We start from the raw sequence: 19630 nt of genomic DNA on the forward strand, positions 1-19630 counted from the left end.
TGCTCTAGCATGGGTCCTTTCCATGGGGTACAGTCCATCTGGAAAAGGCTGCTCCAGTGTGGGTCCCTCACAGGCCACAGTTCCTGCCAGGAACTTGCCCCTGTGTGGGCTCTCCGTGGGCTGCAGCTTCCTTCAGGGCATATCTACCTGCTGCAGCGTGGGGTCCTCCACAAGCTGCAGTGTGGATATCTTGTCTGGCGTGGTCCTCCATGGGCTGCAGAGGGACAACCTGCTCCCCCATGGTCTTCTCCATGGGCCGCAGCGTAATCTGCTGCAGTGCCTGGAGCACCTCCTCGTCTCCCTCCCCACTGACCTTGGTGTCTGCAGAGCTGTTTCTCTCACATTTTTCTTATTCTTCTCTCTCACAGCTGCTGCATTTTTTACCTTTTCTTAAATATGTTTTCACAGAGGCACCATCAGCTTTGCTGTTTGGCTCAGCAGTGTCCCACAGTGGCTCTGTTTCGGAGCTGGCTGGAACCAGCTGTGTCTGGCATCAGTGAAGCCACTGGCTGCTTCTCACGGAGGCCTTCCCTGCAGCTTCCCCACTGCCAAAGCCTTGCCATGTAGACCCAATACAATATCATATGTCATGTTTCCTCCTGCAGGGTGTGTTAACTCCAGGCGGTTTGATGACAAACACATTAGATTGAATTTCCAAGGAGAAAAATGTCCATGTTTCACCTTCAGTGTGTTATATAGTGGTTCGATGTGAAGTGTTCTTATTCTGGCTCTCTTCTTCAAAGCTGTCACCCTATTCAGCTGCTCTGTACATTTCTTCACATTGTCCACACTTGAATCAGTTTGGGTCAGAACAGAAGTCCAAAGTGGAAGTACTTCTGTTTCTCTAATAAGTTCCAAATTCCTACCTCTGTTTGCAGCGCTTTCACAAAAAAAAAAAAATCCAGGGTTGACCCTATACTATTTGCACGCATGACCTTGTTGCTTATGGTTTGCAAATACTCCAGTGGTCACAATAGTCTGCAGGTATTGTCTGCCACATATATTAAATAAATAAAAATGATAGTAGGTGACCTTTCGTAACAAATCAGTTCGAGTTTGTGAGCTTCACTCTTTTCTTACATACTCTCTTAGGCTGCATGGTTTAGAAAGTCGTAGAGGCAAAAACCTCTTCATATTCTGATAGTATTCATTTTCCCGTTAAATACATCTTCCCTCCAACTATTATCTTTCCTCCCTCCCCTCAGTTTTCAGTCAAGATCAAAAAAATAGCCTTACTTTTCTCCCCCACCTGCTTGAATTCAAAGGTAAGTGATAATCAATATGGATGAAAATCAGAAAAGCCCCTGCCAAACTCTAAGCAGTTATTTGTCCATTTTTGCCTGTACAGTCCACTGGGTTGCTGTCCGTATTCTTCATTCCCAACCTTTGAAGAGACTATGTTCTAGTCGCATTCTCACAGATAGTCCTACAGAAGTGTGAGGAGCAATGCACTTGAGTAAAATGGCTAGAATTTTGCACATGGCTTTTGATAGTCATTCACTTCCCTTTAAAGAACAACATATATTTGGCCTGGCTACATCACACTTCTGTCTGCTGTTCAGCATGGAAGAAAATCATTGTGGGGAAAGAAATTCTTAATGGCTGCCAGACACATGACTATAAGTTTCTACTTCTGACCCTTAAATATCCCCTTGAATATATAATAGATGAGTACCTGATCACTTGCCTTTGTGGTGTAGCTGCATTTTCTGCAATGTTGTTTGGAGAGGTGAAGGTTGGGCCAGAATGTTAGGGATCCTTTGTGAATGCCTGGAGCTAATCAGCATGTGAATCTCATAGGTTGCAAAGTTTCCAGCTTCTGCTTCTTGAGAGATTCCAGTTCTAGCCAACTTAGCATATACGAGGCACATACATGTTGGCCCAATATAAAATAATCTTACAGATTAAATGGTATTGCCACTACAGAATATCTGTTGCTAATGAGGCAAGAACTAACACCAAAATAAGGGTTGTTAGTGTGATTGTGACTGGAGTTCTCCAATATGTGTTAGGGAAAAAATATTCATTTTTAAAACTCTTGCCATTTGAAGGAGTAAAACTTTCAAAAGTAACTAGTTATTTTGAGCAGCTCCATTTTTGAGGTGCATTAGAGACACGCTTTTTCTGAAAATTCTACACAGCCAGATAATATACATGCAAACAGGAATTTTGCATTGAAAATCTTTGTCTAATTTCTTTTTAACCTATGATACGCAGCAGCCCACTGGGAATATATTTCTTATTTCCAAACAAAGTATCAACTTAGCTTCTTTTCTTTTTGATGTTGCCTGTCCCTAGGTGTGCCTTCCTTTCAGAGAAGAGGTTCTGGATGATAAAGCACATACCTGAATCAAAACACAAAATGGTGTTAAGAACAAGGGAGTAGAGTCCAAAGTGTCTTAATTTAGAAGGAACAGTATGAGCCTTCATCTGGCAACTTTGCACAGTTCCTTCCATGAACTTAGGAACAGAACAGTGCATCACAAAGATGAGATCCTTCAAATTAGTGTTAAAGCCCATGACAGAACGAAGACTTGGCTGTAATGCAGCCAAATTCAGTTCAAATTTTTCAAAACTGTTTTGTTGAGACGAAGAGATCTATTTACATGTAGGTTTTGGGGTGGGCTCTTTTTTCATCCCTTTGATAATCAAGCTGTAAAAGTCTCAATTTAGATAACAACTTCTCATATCAGCTAGGAAAAATGAGTGAGGAGGAGTTGCACAGAATTGAGAGTATGATCAAATGGGAACTGATTTTTAAGAAGAAAGGCAAACTTTGGTAAGTAGCTGTAAGGCCAGGATCACTGAAGCAGTTTTTATATTTTTGTTTTGTATTTTTATGCCTCACACACACAGTGTTTCTTCCAAATTCAATTATTTGTATTGAAAGACATCGGAAATCAGAACAGCTGGTGATGAGTTTTCCTGCAGTGGTTTGCAGGAGATGTGGCAGAGAGAGTTAGAGTTTGTGAAAGGAGCTATACTGATTCAATTTTTTTTGTTGCCATAGGCATCCCAGTTGTGTTGAGACCCAGCTTTCTGGAAGATGAGATACTTACCTATAAACAGCACTAGCAGATAAATTTTCAGAATGTAGGGGAAGTAGATTGAGAAGGCGAATGGAAATGGTAGCTTGATGGAGTATGTGCCAAGGGATTCAAAATAAGGCAGCGATACCCAAATTGCAAATGCTGTAAAATAACATGGTAAATCTTTAGTCAAAAGGAGGTGGAAGATCATCAAAAAACTTCATGTAAAAGTCAGTTACCTTTAAGGCCCAGATAGCTATATTATATGCTGAATTTACCATGTCATCCGTATGCATATGCACATGTTGTTTCTTCCTCGAGTTCAGTTTTGTAGGTCTGAGGTGCTAATTGCTCTTAATACTAGAGTTAGCAAGTATTTCCTATTCAGTAACAAGTTCTGTCACTCCTGTAGTTGCACTGCTTTCAATATGATCTCGGTGGGCACATTTCCTGGTCTAAGTATGATAAGCTGCTAGTTATGGCCTGAGCCAGTAAGGTCAGCCTCAGTGGGGGAGAAGGCAGCTTTGGGACTTGCTGTCTAATGTGGTCAGTCTGGAATGGGGGAATCGGTGTGTCTTTTATGGGGGTATTTTCCTGCTTTACCCAGAAAAATGAACATTTTCCCATACTGTTAAAACAAAACAAAAGCAAAAAAAAACAGACACACAAACCCCAGAGAACCCCTATTAAGGAAGAAAGTACAGAAAAGAGAAAGATAGGTGACATACGGTTAATATGAGCGTACATAAACATTTACGACTACTTTGGCAACACAAAAAGAAATATCTTAAACACAAAAGACGATTGAACTGATCAAGTCTTATTGAAGAAGACTAAGGAAGCAAGTCGTTGGTACTTTTCCCATCTCCTTACCTTTAGCCAGAACTGAAAGGGGATAGAGTGGGATGCACAGTGAGAAGTTGAGCCATGTCAGTGGTAGGTAGTATATTCCCGTCCTTGCTAACATGTTGTAAGTGTACCTGCAGCAAGAGAGCAGACGAGCTCAGAGAGAATGATCATGCTAATCCCTCTCTATACACCTTCTTGGGCTGTTTATGGTATAAGTAGGAAAGATCAGCTATAGAAAACCTTGCAGAATTTGTTTTTAGCATATCATTGGCCATAATGCACAGGATATTTATGTCCCTGAAGAACTTGTAATACTTCAAGACTAGTTGGCTAAGGGATGGGATAGATTCCTGTACACTTTTAGACACAACTGCTTCTTTGAGATGCTAGGACATGGCACAGATGCTGTAAAATAAATCAGGTAAGAATTCTAAATCTGTATGAGTTGTACTATGAGTTATTTGAATTGGTCATTTGCTGCTATAGACCACAGTATCTTCCTTATTTAACGGCTGCTGTTATTGCTATGATGCTATGATGCTGGACTGTGTTTTTTAGCAATGATAGAAAGTCACCATGCGTTGATAGGACTATTACGCAGTGTCAAGACTTCACAGCCAATATTGTTTACACTTTTGGCCTCTCTCCAGCTGCACAGAACCCTTTCATTTGAGAATAGGTTCTACTATAGTAGCTTTACAAACTTCAAAAAGAAATGGGATGGAGCAATAATCCAAGTAATTAATACCAGTAGTAGTTTGTTAACACATGTAGTACAAATACTCTGAAGCTGACTTAAAATCTTTCTTATCAATCCTACCTGACACTTTCCTTTTTTAGATCTCTCTTATAACATACATTTCCTTTGCTGCCTAAATCTGTATTCCCCAGTCAGTCCCCAAAGCAATGTATTTAAAATAGCAGAAAGAAAAAGGATAAAGAAAAAAATTTTGCTCCCATACAGAGGTTGCTGTGAGGGCTATGTCTTGTTAAAATGCTTCTTAATTCTGTATGTCCTCCCTGCTGTAAGTCTACAAACTGAGGTCCATAGAGGTTTAAGTTACATTTGAGAAATGTTACTGGCTTCAAATATTGATGCAAAAGTCAGTAATGTGGAATTTTCACCATTCACCGTTTTACTACAGGGAGGTACTGGTAACCTTCCACCATACAAAATTTTTGAAATAAAAGTCCTGAATTGTATTCCTATCCATTTTGCCTGATATGCGTTGTCCCTGAGGTGTGATACATGCCCTACTATACCAAAATTCTCATCTCTGCAGCAGGAGCTCTTGGCTTTTGGAAAGTACAGTGCTATTAACCCAGAATAGTCATTCTGTCTTAGTAAGAAGTTCTGCTGGCGCTGCCTTACTGTGCTGTCAATCTTGGATTGAAGTGAGATGTTAAAAAAAAAAAAAAAAAAAAAAAAAAAAAAAAAAAAAAAAAAAAGCAATAGGATTGTAAATCACAATAGGATTGTAAATCAGTTTCAGAATTGCTGTTCCCCGGAAGGTAGTTGTTATTTTTCTTCTACATTTTTGTTAAAAAGGTCAAATCCTTTGAACTACAAATGTTAATGCAACGATTTACTTCTGTAAGTCACTCTGCCTCTCAACTGTGGATTTTTGTAAAAATCGGTAAGTAGCTTACAAGGTCCAAGCTGTTATTTAAAATGGATAATATGCTTTGCTACCAATTTCGAAGTAATGAAATGAGCCTGCAGCACAGGGGGGGTGGGTTTCTGCTTGCAAGAATGATGCATTTTCCCCTCATGGTTTCACCGTTGACTCCTTACCTGACCACATCTAATAAATTCCAAAGGAAAAATAAAACACACACGGCATATTTCCCTTGAACTTCTTCCTGACTGTTGATCACGACAAATAAAACAATTATTCTCTCAGTGATCTGAAAAGAAAAAAGAATTGTGAATTCAGGTAGCACCTTCAATAGCTCTCATTTCTGTGTCATTTTGGCAAAATAGGAGGCTACAGGTGGATCTAGTTTGCTTTACACAAATGCTCCAGTGGAAGTTTTGCTTCCTGGCCTGCTTTTGTTCAAGACCCCATTGGCCTCCAGCTTGGGTAACTGGAAACTCTTGGCTGCAGCATCATAGATCTGCTATGGTAAGGGTGGAGGTTTGCTTGCCAGCGCGGATGACTTGGGTTTGTAGCCCAGGAAACCTGTGGATGAGCCGGCTGAGGTTGTGGGAGCAAGGACTTCTCCCACTGTGCCCCAGTGCCTGGAGGGCCAGCAGGGGTAAGCTTCCTTGCTTGTAGGCTGCACGGGAGGCCGTGGGATACAGAGGGCCCTTGGGTGGGTAGTATGCCAGACAGTGCTAATCTCACAGTCCAGCTCTGCTTTCCGTAGCTTGGAGATCTGCATCCCAAGGGATCTCTCTCATAAGGTTTGCAGAAAGGAGGAGGAAAAGTAGAATTCCTGATTTTTCTTTCCTTCTTATTCTTGGCTAGGAGAAGTGGGTTTAAGCTTGTCATTTATGTAAATTATTGCCATAATATTTGTCATAACATTTTTCTAGTGGTTGAACCTTACCCGATCCACAAGGTATGCCTTTACAAATGAAAAGATATAAAGGTGGATTAAACAGGCAGTGGCTCCAGCTTAAAAAAATACTTTGGCAATATTAAAGTTCAAGAAATTTATAAACAAGCGTGTCTTTTCGCAGCTTTCTCGGACAAGTTTCCTGTCAGTATCCATGCCCTGCCCTGTAAAATAAATGTATCCGTAGTATTCAGTACTGCCAGTTGCTTGTGAAACTCCCAGAATGTTACCGGTTCACTTGGATTTACACTTTATTTGAAAGTGTTGAAGGAGAAAACGTGCATCTATTCAGTTGGTACAAAACAGTATAGCTTCACTGGCTTTTTTTTATACCTACTGCCATCTCTTCCATACGGTACCTTAGGTTTAATGATTTTATGGGTTAAGACGTCAAGTCAGTGAAAAGTCATGAAATGAAAACAGATTAGCAAGGTGGTTTTTAGAAGCACAGTCATTATTCTTCACTGGTTTTCCCCCTTCCCCTTACTCCTACCTTAAACGATATAAGAAATTTGCCTCTCAGCAAGTTTGTGTGGTAGTTTTGCTACGTAATGTTTGCTGGTTCCTGCGTGGAACATTTTGGCTACAGACTTTTTTTTACAGACCACATCTGTCAGATAAAACAGCCATCACTTCACTATTCAGCAAAATTACGTGAGAGCAATTTTTCATACAGAAAGAGAGCATATCCATCCCCTAGGGATCTGGTTCCTCATCTTGAAAAGCACTGAGGGGCCACAAAGATAAAAATGGTTTTGCTGCCTCTTACCCTGCCCTGCCTGTCATCTTGTGCCGCTGATCCCATTGGTCCCTAACTGAGGAATTGATTTCTAAGAAGGTCAGATGTTGACAGACTTCTCTATAGCCTGGCCAGGAAACAGAGAGTGAGAAGTACTAAGTCCTGTGTTTGTACGCTGGTGCTGAGGAACCTGGCAAGAAAATGGGGAGAATGGGAAGTATTGATGCAGGATCTGAAACCAGATACAACAGAGATAGAAGCATGGTGGGACAACCATCACAAGAGGGAAATCAAAACAAAGGTAAAAGCAGTGTGAGCATTGAACGGGATTGTGTGCTAGAGAGAATGAATAAAATAGAACCCGAGTTAAAATTTTGCTGAAGGGAGTGCAACGTTGGTGGTGTGGGCTTTTTGTTACCACCCCTAAAATCAGACTGGGATGTGGAGAGAGAAAGTTCTGCAATATTGTTAATATGAGAGCTATTTCGGGGAATTGCCACAGGGATTTGTCTCACCTAGAGACCAAAGCTTTATCATGATAATGAAAAGGTGGACATCTTTTTAGACGTGAGAGCTGGCAGATTTTCCAAACAGTCACTTGCTCTTCAAGCGGTGGCTGGGTGGAAAAGTGCTAGAAAACAGCATTGGTCAAGTGATCAGGAGCTGATCACTTTTATCTCAGTGAGATAAAAGGATAAGCAGTAGACAGGTAGTTGCCATCCCCCGTTTCAAAAGCACAGGCCAATGAGACAGAGTGACTACAGAGACCCACAATTCAGCCTCATGGTCTGGGAGTGGAAGAGGCTGTGGATTTCTTTCTCTCCCCAGGGCACAAGCAGATGCACAAGAGGCAGTGAATATCACCTAGCTGAGGTGATAAATCAGCAGATTTCCTCCGTCAGAGGATTCATGTTTGGGAAGGGGAGCAGTGGAGGCACTCAGCCTCACTAGTTGCAGATGATGGAAGTCAGTAATCGGACTGTGTAAAGTAGGTTAAGCTCCTGCAAGAGAACTGGACCTGGCACAAAGCAGGTCCCCTGTAGGTCTTCTGTTCCTGTTAGACTGCAGTCTCAGCCAGCAAACAATGGGATGCACAAAGCAGCCATCAGAGGCCGAAACTGAAAACTGCCTGTGGCCTTGCTCTGGAGCACATCTGCGGGGCAGGACGCAGGCCTGGCTGCTCAGGGCAATTGTGATTTCCTCATGAGGATAGACAGTGGCATCCTACCTCTCTTCTGTGTAAGTCGGGAGGTTGCCTGCCTGCTTGCCTTTATTCCCCTTCAAGACATTGTGCTCTTTTCTTTCATAGCACTCATATCTTTAGGTAACCCACACAAATCGAAGGTAGATGCAGGGGTTAGTCAGAGGCTGAGGACCTTTTCAGCAAGTGACAAGGCAGGGTGCTACTTGAAGAAGAGGATATTCCAGTAAATGTCTGTTGATATTGTGCCCCTATACACCCACATCTGTATACTTATATACATGGAATCATGTACATATATAAATATACACATATATATGTATATGTGTGTGTACACATACATATATACACATATCTAAAAAAAGTATGTGCTGCTGCTGAACAATGTCTCACTTCTTCTATGGATCATCTGTCCTTGCACGAATGGAAATATGGTATTCTCTGTTGCTATTCTCTTGCTTAAAAAAAAAAAGCAAAACTAGAAGTCCTATATTTTCATGTTCATAAAAAGGAAGTATGTGCTGGCACCTCACAAAGCATAAATGCAATGGTTTCATTTTTCATTCCTCCTTGTTTTTTGTGTTAAAATCAAACTGGAATTTCCTTCCTCTCCCAGCACTGGTCTTTCACAGGACACAGTAAGTTCTGTAGAATGGCATAAATCTCCGCAAGGCAGCCTGGGCATTTGAAGCAAGTAAGTGAAACAGCTAATTAGACTAGCTGAGGTTAAGGCAGGAGCAGGCAGCACATTCACTTCCATTTTTTAATAACCGTGACTGCAGTATTGTAGTTGGTACCTGAAACCCTTATATAGCTCTTTGATTTAGTGAATGTTTAAAAAAAAAAAGAAAAGTGCTACTAAATATTTAGATTAAGTTAAAAATTAATGTTTTTATTACAAAGCCATAGTACATTGCTTTTGGTCTGGTAAATACAATCCTGTTTGCACAGGATGAAGAACTGGTGTTTTGTTCACAAAAACACCAGTCTTTTCTTACATCTTTCCTATTCTCTCCCTTGCTAAAGTAGCAGTCCCGTCAGCCTTTACTCCCTGGCCAAACTACTAAATTAAATTATCCTCTGTTTTGGCAACTGCAACGACATGTTGACACATTCTCCTGTCCTCCTCTCAATCAGTCAAGCTGCAAATGCCCTGAGAGACATCCCTTTGCACCAACTTTGTGACCCTCCCTTGTCTTCCCTTCCTCCAGAGCATCCATATCACAAGACTCATCTTTCTTTCATGGTGTGACTTGGCCTCGGCCTACCTAACCCTTCTCAGGTGCCTGGCAGCCTAAGACTTTGTCCCTCAATGAGAGGCTTTTCCAGAAAACACCTCCGAGTTTGCTTTTCCACTATCTGTAACGTGTATCTCAAAGTATTCCTTGTAAATGCTACTAAGCCACAATAAATGGGATATTAGGCAGAAATCCTTCGTTCAAACTCTGCTTAAATCTTGTCTCTGCTGTAATGCCTACAAAACAACCAACCACCACAGGGGTGCTTTCACAGCTTGTTTTATTCAAGGTGGCATTACTTTCATGCATGTGCTTCCCTGACATTGCTATAGCTATCTGTTCTCTCATCCTAGAGATCACCTGAGATGAACTTCACCATGGATATGTATGTGTGTGCATGGCCTGAGGGATTCATCTAGGGATATGTGTTAAGCTTGGAGTAAGAACAGGTAGTGGGAACGCAGAACAGGGCAGCCACTATCAAATTCTTGCAGCTTTACCAGTAGTCGCTAGTCCCAGTGCAGTAGTCCAGTAGGCTACAGTAAGGTAAGCATCTCTAACCATCTTTCCCCAGTTCATTGTGGAAAATGTGTATTTTTTTTTTTTCCTAAGAGGCAGGGAGGAAAGTGTGGCAAGGCACATGGGAGTACTGTTGGCACACAACTGCTTAACCTGCACCGTCACAGCAGAAGCAGGGCATCCCAGGAGAAAGCAGAGTCTACACGAAAGAGAATCATAGAATCATAGAATCATTAAGGTTGGAAGAGACCTCCAAGATCATCGAGTCCATCCGTCAACCCAACACCACCATGCCCACTAAACCATGTCCCTAAGCGCCTCATCTACCCGTCTTTTAAATACTTCCAGGGATGGTGACTCAACCACTTCCCTGGGCAGCCTCTTCCAATGTTTAACCACTCTTTCAGTAAAGAAATTTTTCCTCACATCCAATCTAAACCTCCCCTGGCGCAACTTGAGGCCATTTCCTCTCGTCCTTTCGCCAGTTACTTGGGAGAAGAGACCGACACCCACCTCGCTACAACCTCCTTTCAGGTAGTTGTAGAGAGCGATGAGGTCTCCCCTCAGCCTCCTTTTCTCCAGGCTAAACAACCCCAGCTCCCTCAGCCGCTCCTCATAAGACTTGTTCTCCAGACCCCTCACCAGCCTCGTTGCCCTTCTCTGGACACGCTCCAACATCTCAACATCCTTCTTGTAGTGAGGGGCCCAAAACTGAACACAGTATTCGAGGTGTGGCCTCACCAGTGCCGAGTACAGGGGCACGATCACTTCCCTGCTCCTGCTGGCCACACTATTTCTGATACAGGCCAGGATGCCGTTGGCCTTCTTGGCCACCTGGGCACACTGCCGGCTCATGTTCAGCCGGCTGTCGACCAACACCCCCAGGTCCTTTTCCGACAGGCAGCTTTCCAGCCACTCTTCCCCAAGCCTGTAGCGCTGCATGGGGTTGTTGTGGCTGAGGTGCAGGACCCGGCACTTGGCCTTGTTGAATCTCATACAGTTGGCCTCGGCCCATCGATCCAGCCTGTCCAGGTCCCTCTGCAGAGCCTTCCTACCCTCGAGCAGATCAACACTCCTGCCCAACTTGGTGTCATCTGCAAACTGACTGAGGGTGCACTCAATAAGAGGCTGGACAGCATGAGACTACTGCTAACATCAAGGCAAGAGAGTTATGTTTGCAGTGAGAGAACACTTGAGGAAAGAACCAAGTAAGGATCCAAAGCTATCTTTGTTGTGAGGCAAATGTTTGGAGTCATAGGGCCGTATCATTCCCTGACCCACCTTCTGACCCACCTTCTCCATGCTGCCCTGGAAAGCACTGCAGTAATTGCACTGCCCAAGAAAGGTCACAGTTTTCTTGCTCAGAATATCCATTTCATATTTAGTGTCTTTTTGTGGCGACACAAACAGTGTTTGCGCAGCCTTCCGTGATCTCTGCTTCTGTAGGGCTGGGTAGGAAAGGAATGGACTATGTCAGGGCTGGGGAATGTGTAAACTCTGCCAGGACAAGCCTTGCTTTAACGACTATTAGCATTAGTAGGCTGCTCTCCTCTCCAAGCGATGACGTGAGATTTGTTACAGGATGCATTAGACAGGATACTTCCCTTCCCTCCCCCCCCCCCCCCCCCCCACCTTAGCAGCATGGCGTGTTTAGGCAGGGAAAAATAGTTGTTTGCATTTTGACGAATTTGCTACCATACTTAGTGAGCAGCATAAAGAACAGAGATCTGTATTAGTCAATCAATTTCTAACGGAGATTTAAAAAGAGGAACATCTTCACCCATGCAATATGTCATTTGACAAAAATGGGCTATCCAGAAAACTAAAAACATAACTAATTACTCTTAGTCTGCTACCTTCTGACTGCTGAGACCAATACCAGTTTCACCGTTATTCAAATACTAAGGATTGGAAAGGTTTGAAGGTAAACTCAACGTTTTTACTTTTTCCAAAGCATTAAGAAAAATACCAAAACCTGAGATTAACTCCCAACAGAAAACAAGAGTCTGGTAAGGAAAATGTCAGAGAATCATCTTGTTTTCTGCTACAGCGTGTGATCTTTTGGCTGATTTTCTGCCTACAGCTGAACGTATGCCCTGTAAACCTCTTAACAGCGCCAGAACCTCTGGATGTTGCCACAACTTGTCCATGTCTGGGTTTGAGAGGGCAGAGACCCTTACAGCAAGAATATGACAATTCTCCTTTCCCCTCCCAGCATTAATTCTTCTTCAGTCCCTTCAGTTCTTTTTCTTAATCAATTCTTTTCCTTCCACACGCCATGACCACCAGCAAACCCTGTTTCAGGAGGCTTGACGTGCCGGTGGTTTTCTCATTGCCATCCCTTTGCTACAAAATCTTGTCTTGTGCTTGTCTACAAAATAACTATGTACTTGTCAGTGAGGAAATGGTATGGAAAAGAATTCGCTACTGAAACTTAGGCTCTGAAATGTTGTTTTCTGGCTGTAAATAAGTTGGCTGGGGAGGTAGTATCCTCAGCCACCTAAGGTGCCCTAGAAATGGGGGCTGCCCCATTTCTGCAGGTGGCGGCTCCTCTGGACATCTTCCAGGTCCCTGCTGTTGTGGGCTGGGCGTGGGGCACTCACTATTCAGTTTCACTCAAAAAGAAAAAAGTTGAGAGAGCAGCTCTTTCCCAACCCAGTTCTGAGGGCTTAATTCCTGCAGTTAGCAAACGATTAGCAGCTGGGGAAGGGTGCAGGTGGACCATTCAGGGTAATTCAGCCTGGGCTTGTCCCCGGGGGCAGCCATGGCTGAAGTGTGTAGGTGGTGGAAGGAGGGTCTTGAGAAATAGACTTACCTGCAAAAACCTGGGGAAGAGACGGCTTTTATCAATGCCAATGAGGATGTGTAAGATCTCCAATACAGATAACAACTGGCAAAGGCGCATTACAAGTCCTATGGAGTAAAATGTGTCAGCCAACGAGTCTGTACAGACAAAGTGAAGAGGAAAATTAGAGGGTGGTTATACAGTAAAAGTCTGGACCAACTACTGGGTTTGCTCTTGCCCTATCACCACTGGAGATGACAAGAAATAAAGTTCACACAGTACCAAACTTTTGAGTAGCAGAAGCAAAGCTTTGGGGAGGGGAAGAGGCAGTCCACTCTGTGTGGCTCTGACACAGAGGCAGGAAGCTGAGAAAAGAATGGGATCCCCTATACTTGATGCACTGGCAAACACTGTGCAGGACGTGTTGGTTTAGAGATACTGCTTTAGGATATTTCTAAATATGAGGAAATGTTGAGGAAATGTATGAGGAATGTCTAAACATGAGGAGATGTTGAGTTCCTGCCTGTATCTGTACCCACGACACTTCCTAAAACAAGTAGGCCACAAAGTAGGTATTTTATGTGCCTACAACTGTCCACCATTATAAGTAATTCTAAATTTCCAGTCACTAGTTTTCTGTTTTTGTGCCTCATCCCCAGGCAACGAAGAGAGAGATATGTTGTAATGCTTTTGGAGATAGAGAGTCATGTGCAATAACCACAAAGATATTCCCTCCTAGTGGCTTCAATAAGATTAATATTCACCATAATGACTGGGCCTAGTCACGCTTAGGTCTATGTCTAAGTCAAATGTTACTAGCATGCTGCTGAATATTAAAGCTCATTAGCAAAACAAGAGCTTCATTCCTGATGTGATACAGGCAGAACATAGATACCAGTAATTTGTTCATCCTCTTTAATGGCAGAAACAATGTTTTTCTAATTCAAATTACAGCCCCTGCTATTGGACATACACCTATTCAGAATCCTAACTTTATCTCTAATTTGAAGCTTCTGTGTGTCACTGCCTCTTAAAATGTTTAAGGAAAATACAGAAGGAATCCTACCTTTTCCAAATGACATGAACCTGATGATCATATTTGTAAATATCCAGGAATGTCCACAGAATTGCATTAAGTCATACACAAAGAGGTAGGTGTTCATGGTAAAGCTGTGGAGGTGAAAATGGTAAAGCAAACGGTATGATTACTACAACATTCGAGCTTTATGACCTGTAGAAATTGCACCCTCTTTGGACACGTTAGGAAATCAAAGGAAAACAGCTGAAAAGTAAACAGATGTGAAAACTGTCTGTGTCTGTCAGTGGTCACAGAACAGGACTCTCCCCAGTGGATCAAAGGCTCCCTTTGTTCGTATACCTAGGATATGCCCAGAAAAATTTTCTGGGTTTCCACCAGTGATTAGGGTGATCTGTGGCCATACAGTGAAATTTGTGCCTCCAGAGCAAAAAGTAAGTAAACAAAGACACTCCATTGAGTGCTGGATTCAAGCCTGAGCCCCTTGGCTTGGCTCTGCCTTGACGGTGTCACCAGGCTCGAGGGATAGCTGGGGTCGCACCCACCGCAGCCCTGCTGAGGGCCTTAGACTCCTGCAGACACCAGCCTCAGGATTTCTGCATCTGGGTGATGTTTATCCTGTTCTTCCCAGAAGACATGCCTCTAGCATGCTCTCAAGACAGCTTGAAGTACAATGCAAATAATTCGCAGTGTCTCCAGCAGACAGCATAGTTATAAGTATTTATAAAAATGTAGGTGAAAAAATGGAAAAGAAAGCCACATTTCAATCTGCTTTTATTTGATGCAGTCTGAAGGATATCTGTCTTTCCCTTTATTAACCTACTTGCTCTACAGGTGTTCCAGATAAACATTAAATTAGGGTCTTTGTCTTTCTGCACAGCCTGTGTTTCAAGTTGCATTTAATAAAGCGAATCTTCTCCTGTTGGAGCAGACTAACTTTTGTAGCCATTCTAACCTAATTTTCATAGGTAATCTGACTTTTTGCAAAACTTCATAGGCTCTGGAGATAATTTCCCTTTCCCATAAATGTATTATCTTCTGACTTATTCTGGGGAGAGAGGCTTGCTTGTCCTTCAGCTATGAAAAGGACTGTCTACTTTTTTTGGAAATTAATTTGTTAATTTTATACTAGAATTTCTCCTGTGTTTGACCAATTAATTTCCTGCCCCAGTAAGATCTCAAGTTGCCCCTTGATCCAGTGTGTTCATGTGGTATGTCTCTGCTGTCAAACTTTATTTCGCTTGTATCTGTACATTAACAAACAATGAATTTCTGTGTTTAGAAATATCTAAATATGATAAGTGCATATACTTCACTCCCAGCATTGGACCAAGACCATAAATAACAGTACACACTCCTGTAAATTGATGTAGATAAACTGATCTTCGAAATTTTTAATCCAAGTATATCCTAGAGAGGTCATAGAAAATGCCTTTCTTCCTCTCTTCCTGTTACGCAGGATGGCTGCTGTTCATGTCATCACTTCTGTAAGCACAGAAAGATCTGTTGGCATAATTTACCTTCAGTGCCCTTTGATACTATGAAAATAGGACACATGAGGACCCAGAAAAAGGAATGTGTTCCATAAACACTCCTTTTGGGAAAAGTATGATACAACTGAATTGGACTAAAGTCCAGTGAGCTCTATAAAGATTGACCCAAAATCGCATCTGCTTTATTACTGAATGACACTTTGTTCTCTCTTGTGGTACGAACAAAGGATGGGACACTGTACATTACAAAAAGGCAAAAAAATAAGAACATTGTTCTGATTTAAGAAACAGCCTTATTACTGGATGGATAGGAATTACTGTAATGGGTATGAAAGTTACAGGAACAGTTACAAAAATTTTGAGGCTTTCCAGTCAGCACCTCCACCAGTCTCTTTGGTCTGATATTGCCATGTGGGCTTTGCACGGGATGTAAGCTGAGGTTTCTCTCTTCTTCTGAAGTTTAGTTTTCTACATCTGTCTCTCATCCTCAGAACTTGTCTTTCAGTGATTTGGGCCCAAGTGATTTCAGCTTATTTTCTGAACTCCTCCTCCATTGGCTGGCTAGAAAATTGTTGTCTTTACAATTGTTAAGCTGCTTAATCTTGGCTAAACAAGACGTAACCAAGAGGATATCTGCAAATGCAGCTTCACACTAGTGTTTTGGCATTATGGCAGCTGTTGCATGTTAGAACTCATCATCTTTAAAATGTACTGGCAACTACTGAAATGTATATACACTGGTGGCATTTATGGAGGCCCCCATATTCCCAATGAAGTGTAGAGATGTGCTGGCAGGCAGCGTGCCAGTGTTACCTGGGGGACCGATCCCGGCCCCAGAGCTGTGAGCAACACAGCTCTCACATTCGGTGATGCTCTCCACTGTGTGAAGGAACAGCCCGGATCTTAAAATGGGGTTTCATCCTACTGTGTTAATCCCCAGACAAAAGGTACCTAAGACCAAACAGAAGCCTTTGACAGAAGTGAAGAAATCTGCAGAGAATAAAAGGTGATTTCAGTGTAATCAAAGCAAATGGAAATGTAACTGTTCTCTAAGGTCTTTCTCACCCAAAGTCTGATCTCTTTACCTGGAGAACCAGAAGCAGACTGAGGATAACCTGTTTCACTGTCCTAACAGTTCTGTGTCACAACACAAAATTTAGCCATCTGCTTCTCTTGGAAAGGTCACTGGCAGAAGAGACAGGCTTTAATTAAATTTTGTGCTCCCCTCGGTTCACAGCAGGCATCATTCCACGTTTACGTCACAGAGCCTGCTTCTGCAGCACCCTTGTGGATAAAACACTGACTAGCAATCCACCAGGTAGCTGTTCAGTTCCTGACCCTGCCCCAGACTTGCTGGCTGACTCACAAACCTCACTTAGCCTCCCTGGTGCCTGGTTTGTAAAATGGACTTGCTGCTGTGTTTATTCCTTGTAGTGTGATGTGCTTTAATGCTTCCAAGTTGCTTTCATTTGGGGGAGCACTGCACATTTCAGTACTCTGCCTGCATTGATGACAGGAGAAGGAAACAGACATGGGTCTTGCAGTAGAGAGGCCCAGAAGGATTGACTTGCTGTCTGTTTAGTTGTCAGTTCCACGTTACTTACTGTGGCTGATTTTATACCAAATACATTGAAATGCTAGGGATGCATTTATCGTATTTAGGATCAACCTTGCTTAGTGGAAAACTTTTATCTGTTTTCTCTCTGGGCTCAAAACCTAGGAAACTAGATGAAACATAAAACCACTCAGAACTAGCACACACAGCAGCATGGTCCCAAACATCCTCTTTTCCCTTTCATTCACCAGCAGAGATTTTACCAGTGATATAGTTTTAGCTTGCAAAGCCTGGCATATTTCCACAGGCAGAAAAATCACGTAAGTCTAATTGCTGCATTTTATTATTTTTAGCATGATCTTCAGTGTGTCTCTGTGGTAGCTATCATCTGAGGTAAGTACGGAGGTAGGTGCCCTCAGTGTCTGAAGGGTGGTCAGGACCATGTGCCCATTGAGCTAAGGTGACAGCACAGCAGCGGCACCCAGCTCGGGGCAGCCCTTGGCATGGCTGGGTGTCCCTTGCAAGGTGCCAGGATGAAGGCCACACTCAGGTCCCTCTCCCTCTCAGGGGGTCCCACCCAGGCCTGCATGAACTGAGCACTTCCTTGCCTTCAGAGCTATTGCACTCTGCTGCCTTCCCATGCCCATATTGGCTGGCCCCACATGAGGAAGCAACCCCCACGCTAAAACCAGACAGCAATGTTCCTTTTTTTTTTTTTTTTTTTCTGCAGGAAAGGTCTGCTAGAAAAGCCCCTCTGCTGACAGGGTTTCCTTTTAAGTCATATTGGTCTGAACTTCTACCCCTTCCCCCTCCCACCCCTGTGACAAGCTGCAAGCGCTGCAGCTCAGGAAGAAGAAAGCTGCTGAGAACCAGTACAAAAGATGTACTTTTCTCTCACAGGCACATCCCACCCCACTTTTTTTTCCCCTTCCTTTTTGCATTGGAGCAGTCTAGGTCACTTGCGCTCAAGAGATATTACCTGTTGCAGTGGTTGGATTGCTGCTGCTGCTCCTGATCGTCCTCCTTTTTTCTCTCTACAGCTGCAACAGCTGTTTTGTTAGGAGATCACCCCTCCTCTTTCCTTTTCCCCCACCCCATGACATCACCGTATGTAGCACTAAGCAGGAACAACATTGTACTTCCTGAGGAAGGAGTTTCTAACCCCAAATATTTCCACTCCATTTGCCCTGCTCCTCACCCAGCCTAGCCTAGCCTAGTCTAGCCTAGCCTAACCTAACCTAACCTAACCTAAATTAGTTTCTTGCTGTTGTACCAGTAAGCTGGTCTGTAAATCCTACTAACTTTGTCTTTTAACCCAGAGCAATATTTTTAAGGATTGCTGGAGAGAAGAAATGCAAAATTAAAAATTTGTTTTTCTCTTCTGTTTAAATCATCAGCACTACAACAATGCTAACACTATCAAATGATAAGGAAAGCTGGGAGCATACCATAAAAGGAGCACTTTAAACTACTTCGGATAGAGGAAAGAATTTTCCACTCCTTACCTAGGAATGTCTGTTTATTCATGCCCCTGTGAAATATGGGCACTACTGGCAGAGGAAATGTATGTGTGCATCCTAGGTTACTTCTGCCCTTAAGTGTCCAGGATATCTCAGCATAAATCAGATGAAGAAGAATGTCATAACATGTTTATAAACTCCCTTCTGCCAATAAGTAGTTTTTCCCACTGGCACTCATGTTGAAAGCACATCCCATCCAGAGAGATTTGAAATTTGATGTTATGACTGAAGAAGTCACCAAGGACATAATGAGCATAGAATGTCATATATAAGTACATGAAGTCTGGGGAATAAAATGTGCCTTACTGGGTCTCATCCCTACTGTGAGTGGCACTGAGCTCCTGGCAAGACCATCTCCACCCCCTGTGGTGTCCTGGAGAGGTGAGAAATGCCTCCCTGGCAAGTAGGTGATTTCCAGGCAAACACAGTGGGACGCCGTGTTTTTCCTGGTCATGTCTCCCATCTGGGACCTTAGCAGAAGGGTCATACAGTTATGCCTGGCTTTCCTGCTGGTGTGGCAGCTCACTTTTACTGCTCAAGAATCATCATCTTTTTCTAGGCTAAAGAATGTATTTCTTTCTCAGGAGGAAATAATAAATCAGTGTTAAATAAAGGGTTAAACAGTTAAACAAATGACTATTGAAAGGCTCAGCCCATAGCTCTTGGAAAACAGCTCCCACAGGTGCCTCTGGGAGGACAACTGATGTGACTAATGCTGCCAGGAGTTGAGCTCACGACTGTAACAAGATCCAGCAGTAGGAAGAACAGCTCTTTTCAAACACCAGGAAAATACTTAAAAGCAACAAAAGCTCACCTATCTTTGCAATGTGCAAAACCCCTCTTGTGAGCAGCTGCCAAGTTAAAGCTCCCACAGATGACAAGGTGTCCTGGTTTTGGCTGGGACAGAGTTAATTTTCTTCCTAGTAGCTGGTGCAGTGCTGTGTTTTGGGTTTAGGATGAGAATAATGTTGATAACACACCGATGTTTTAGTTGTTGCTAGGTAGTGCTTACACTAGTCAAGGACTTTTCAGCTTCCCATGCTCTACCGACTGAGAAGGCTGGAGGTGCACAAGGAGCTGGGAGGGGGCACAGCCAAACTGGCC

At 42.9% G+C, this 19630-nt stretch overlaps 1 protein-coding gene across 1 annotated transcript; it reads right to left on the bottom strand.

The window, feature by feature from the left end:
• Positions 1–343: 343 nt before the first annotated feature.
• PTPLAD2 (protein tyrosine phosphatase-like A domain containing 2) lies at positions 344–18028 on the bottom strand. The gene is made up of 7 exons (XM_009328082.1): positions 17986–18028; positions 13989–14092; positions 12953–13080; positions 5674–5786; positions 3903–4009; positions 3060–3191; positions 344–2345 (listed from the first exon to the last, which is right to left on the bottom strand). Exons 2-7 carry the CDS (start codon positions 14083–14085, stop codon positions 2263–2265), a joined length of 660 nt encoding a protein of 219 aa, XP_009326357.1. The 5' UTR covers positions 14086–14092; positions 17986–18028; the 3' UTR covers positions 344–2262.
• Positions 18029–19630: the final 1602 nt, after the last annotated feature.

Source organism: Pygoscelis adeliae, unplaced genomic scaffold, assembly GCF_000699105.1.
Source record: "Pygoscelis adeliae isolate BGI_AS28 unplaced genomic scaffold, ASM69910v1 Scaffold45, whole genome shotgun sequence".
Classification (NCBI taxonomy): domain Eukaryota; kingdom Metazoa; phylum Chordata; class Aves; order Sphenisciformes; family Spheniscidae; genus Pygoscelis; species Pygoscelis adeliae.

Coding starts and splice junctions, on each gene's coding strand:
- PTPLAD2 (XM_009328082.1), bottom strand. CDS start 14,085: ATGAACACCTACCTCTTTGTGTATGACTTAATGCAATTCTGTGGACAT. Junction 4,010..5,673: donor AATTTATTAGATGTGGTCAG/GTAAGGAGTCAA, acceptor CTCTTGCTGCAG/GTACACTTACAACATGTTAG. Junction 3,192..3,902: donor CCTTTCAGTTCTGGCTAAAG/GTAAGGAGATGG, acceptor GTTATTTTACAG/CATTTGCAATTTGGGTATCG.